Source organism: Rhagoletis zephyria, unplaced genomic scaffold (assembly GCF_001687245.7).
Source record: "Rhagoletis zephyria isolate East Lansing unplaced genomic scaffold, Rhagoletis_zephyria_1.1 Rzeph_scaffold_15060, whole genome shotgun sequence".
Classification (NCBI taxonomy): Eukaryota; Metazoa; Arthropoda; class Insecta; order Diptera; family Tephritidae; genus Rhagoletis; species Rhagoletis zephyria.
Window position 1 is genome coordinate 9,278 of NW_016172127.1, and position 4,197 is coordinate 13,474.

The 4,197-nt window shown below is 40.2% G+C and overlaps 1 protein-coding gene across 1 annotated transcript; it reads left to right on the forward strand.

Annotated features, from left to right (window-relative positions):
* Nucleotides 1–389: 389 nt before the first annotated feature.
* LOC108378836 (glycoprotein-N-acetylgalactosamine 3-beta-galactosyltransferase 1-like) lies at nt 390–1,194 on the forward strand (the record flags this gene model as incomplete). Its single annotated transcript, XM_017635146.1, has 2 exons — nt 390–1,041; nt 1,098–1,194. Coding segments are annotated over exons 1-2 (546 nt in total), but the record flags the coding sequence as incomplete, so codon positions are not given.
* Between the last annotated feature and the right edge of the window lie 3,003 nt (nt 1,195–4,197).

Below are 4,197 nucleotides of genomic sequence, written 5' to 3' on the forward strand. Positions count from 1 at the left end.
TTTATAAACATTGAAGTACATATGCACGTACGCATGTTCCAATTTGATGAAAACAGGTTTCCGCTAATGCTATACAAAAAAGCGAATTCAGTTGCGTCACTGCTCATGGGCGGTCACTCAATTTTGTTTATTCTTTTTCTTTTTCTCACTTGGCGCACTCAATCTTAGCAACAAAGTTTTGGCCATGCGATTTGTTTTGAAACGCAATGCAGTGAGTTTTTCAAGCACTCCAAGTTCAAAGTTACGAAGGTGCTCCAAGGTAATCACAACAACAACAGCGGCTGTAGAGAGCGCGCCCAAATGAGAGTAATAGGCAGCTTCAAGATCAGCGTTGATCGTGGCGGTGACTCAGTTGCCATTGAACTGATCAAATATTTGTCGTTTACTCCATTGTTAACAGTTTTTATTCTTGTTCGGTCAGTTTAACAACAATGTGTGTCAAAGGTGGTGGGATAGGCGCCTACTACGTTGGTGTTTAATTTGGTACTACACTCAATAAGATCACCAATAATTCACGAATGAAAGTAAATAAACCTGTTTTCACAGCGAAAATATTTATTGTATGCCGCAATATCCACAATAAATTCCAAGCATGTTCTATAGAAACGTAGTCTGCTTGCTGATTGGCTTAATTGTGGGAGTGCGGCTCACCGACTTCTGGGATTATGTCAAGTTGCAGCAGCCGCAACGCAGTGTGCGACAGAATTACACAAATTTTACACACACCAATACACTTGCAGCGGTGCAGGATGCCGATACACTTCCGGAATATTTGTTTAACACCACTCGTGTTTTGTGTTGGATCATGACTATGCCAGAGAATCATTTGCGACGTGCGGTGCATATACGCAACACTTGGGGCAGACGGTGCAATAAGTTGCTCTTCATGAGCACCAAAGAGGATAGCTTTTTGGAGACGGTGCGTTTGGATGTGCCTGAAGGTCGAGATTATTTGTGGCACAAGACGCGCGCTGCCTTCAATTATATCAGCGACCATCACTTAGACGACGCAGATTGGTTTCTCAAGGCCGACGATGATAGGTACGTTAGAGCGTTGATGATAAAGCAGACTCAAATATTTACGTTTATACTTTTAGTTACTTCATTATGGAAAATTTGCGTGCATTTCTCTATCAATTCTCTCCAGATGCGCCGGTATACTTTGGCTGCAAATTTCATCCGTTCGTCAAACAGGTAAATCATATTAAAAAAAAATTATTTATATAAAACCTTAGATACCCAATCTCATGGCGTGTGTGCTAGTAGACCACTGTTGGCTAGATAAAGCTGCGAACTGTGCGATCCTTTAGCAGCAATCGCCAAGGATGGAAACGACTAACAACGTATTAGATCGTCTAGAAATTCTGCGTATTCTATGTACATATCGTCGTCTAAAGTACCGCGTATCGTGGTTCTTCCGGAAGCTCTTGAGATCAAGCCTTATCCATTTATACCCAAATATCGATAGATATAAAAGGTAGAGATAATTGGGGATAATAGAGAGGACCGTGTGGAAATAAGACAGGATTTACTCCCTCCTGTAAAATTTTGGCAGCCTCACACGCGAGGTTTTGCATTCTCTTCGTACTCGCTTTTGTACGACGATTTGTAGTATATTGGACTTCACTGGAAAAGCGAACACTTTAATCAGTATTGATATCAAGCGAGTTTTATTAATTTGCACTCCGGTGCTGTGCGGCTTCTGCGCAGTTCGTTTGAGATCATAAACGACCGGCTGATTGACCACTTCGGGCTAAGTCTATCAGTTTTGTTGCCTGAGTTCAAATAGCAGGCCGACTCTCTGAGCAACTGGCTAGGTTAGGTGAGCAGAGCGTATATTATGCCGCAGCCCTTTGCTAATTACTTTTAGTTGGCAATGCTTATACCTTCATTCGGATGCCCCTTGCCAATCCGCTCGGAAAGTTCGGTAGAGCTCACTCAATAAATCGGGGTTTCCTAAAATAATCAACCACATATTAGCTCTGTCAGCATGTGGGCAGATGTTGTAGTAGTCGTTCAAGATAAGTTTCTCCAGACCTTAAGCGATCTAACAGAGTCCACGCTCGTCTCACTATAATTGACCCGCTAAAAACTGCGCTCTGAGCTAAACCCAGCTAAGACTTAGTTCTCTTTACTAGGCGGTACAAATGGTCGAGTAATTACGGTAGTTACTCAACACGAACAAACGCTAATAATTATGAAAGCGGATGTCTCCCAAACTAACTTTGCCGAATACAGTACTAGTTCAGATGGTATGAGTTTTTTGCAACTAATTTATCGAAAATATTATGTATAAAATGACTTCAAATAAAATGTTTGTCCTCAGACTTCTACAGTAGAATTTGATGAAGATTTTTAGTGGTAGATTTTAACACTGTAACTCCTACTCAAATGGGCTTTTTTGTTCCGCCCTCAATAGAGCTATACCGAAAGGTCATTAACAAAGGCAGAATTGTTGGCCTGTGTTATCGACAAAAAGCTGCTCTGCAATTTGTTGCATGCCCTTTGACTCTCTAAATGCGATCTTTACTCTAAAGATTAAATATTCCGGCTCATTGTTAGAGGGATCCTCAGATCATTCCGACTATACGAGTATGCCCTTTGCCAAACATTATAAACATTAAACCTCCAAACTTTTAGGGACAGGAGTTTTCTTCCCTGGATTGAGGACATACAATTATTCGACTTCTCGAGCACTTAAGTGCATATCAAACGGAAGTGTTGGCCATCCAGGAAGCAGTACGGAGACTCGCTCAACGACCTATAAAGAGGAAACAATCTTGATCTCCCCTGACAGCCAGGCAGCCCTGACTGCTGTAGGCCTCTGAATGAGATGATCTAAGATTAGAGACTTCAACTCTATAAGAACTCCAGCCTAACCTGAACTATCTCTGTCAGGCTAAGGCTCGATTCCTGTCTTGGAAAATATATTTCTCCTTCGCTTTATCATCTCTCCATTTGGTAAAATTCTTAGTGAAAATTCTTTTTGCTCGGCGCTAACGCCGCGTTATACGGTAGACAAACGGGCTCGATTATTTGCATAACCAGCCTTTATTTGCTTTGACTCATGCATTTTCCTCTTTAATATGCGCATAAGCAGCCGAACAAATGCACGAAATTTTTGGGAATAAACTCGGATCCGGGCAGTTTTCGTTGACAACACTGGTAAAAACGGCCAGCTGTTGTCTTTTGTACAAGTAAGCAAACAAAGCGCGCGAGTTCCGCGTCCGGGGTAGCCAAGTGGTAAGAGTTACGGGCTGCAAGCCTGTAGCTGCCAGGTTCGATCCTCGGCTGGAGCGATTGCGAAATTCTTTTTTGTTTTTATTTATTTTATATTTTTTTTTATTTTATTTGATCTATATATTTAATGTTACTTTATTTTGTTTTCATTTGCTTTATTTTATATCACTTTTTTTATTTTACTATCAGTTAATTTAAATTTTTAGAGTTGAATTTTAATAAAAAGTCAACAACAACTAACTGAAAGCAACGTAAAAAAAATATAGAACTTATAAAAAAAAGAATGAAAAAAAAATAATAGAAAAAAAAATGAAAATTTAATTGGCCGTGGGACTCGAACCCACGACCTTGCGGCTCGTTTATCCGCATAACTGCCGTCTGTGAGGTCAAAATTATTATGCGCATATGTATGCCAGATTATATGCATAAGCTTTGCCGTCTGTCACAGCTTTTATTGAGGGATGCTTCATACAAATTGTATGGGCATACGGCGATGTTTGGCGAGCCAATTTAAACGCGACAATGAGGTTGACCAATGAGGTGGCAAATTTTAGGGAAAAATGAAACGGGGACCTAAAGACTTCATTTATGTTTAGTCGGGTCAATGGCGTTCACCAAATCGATAACGTTTCAAATATCGATAAAACCACGAGAAGCATATTTAAAAGTCTACTTAAGCTCTTTGTAACAAATTGCTGAGGGGACTCATGTAATAGCACTAAGCACCTTGAGGCCAATTGAGCCACATTTCTGTCGAATGTGGACGAACTTTTCATATGATTCATATCCGGCATTTCATGGACTCGCATGAATGCTTAAATTTGACAGTGCCTACCAACGAGGAAATAAACATACATATGTATGTACATTAGAGTGATCCAAAAAAATAAAGTCGGAGATTTAATGCCGCACACCCTAGGATTGATCTATATCGAAAAAAATATACCCCAATTTTTT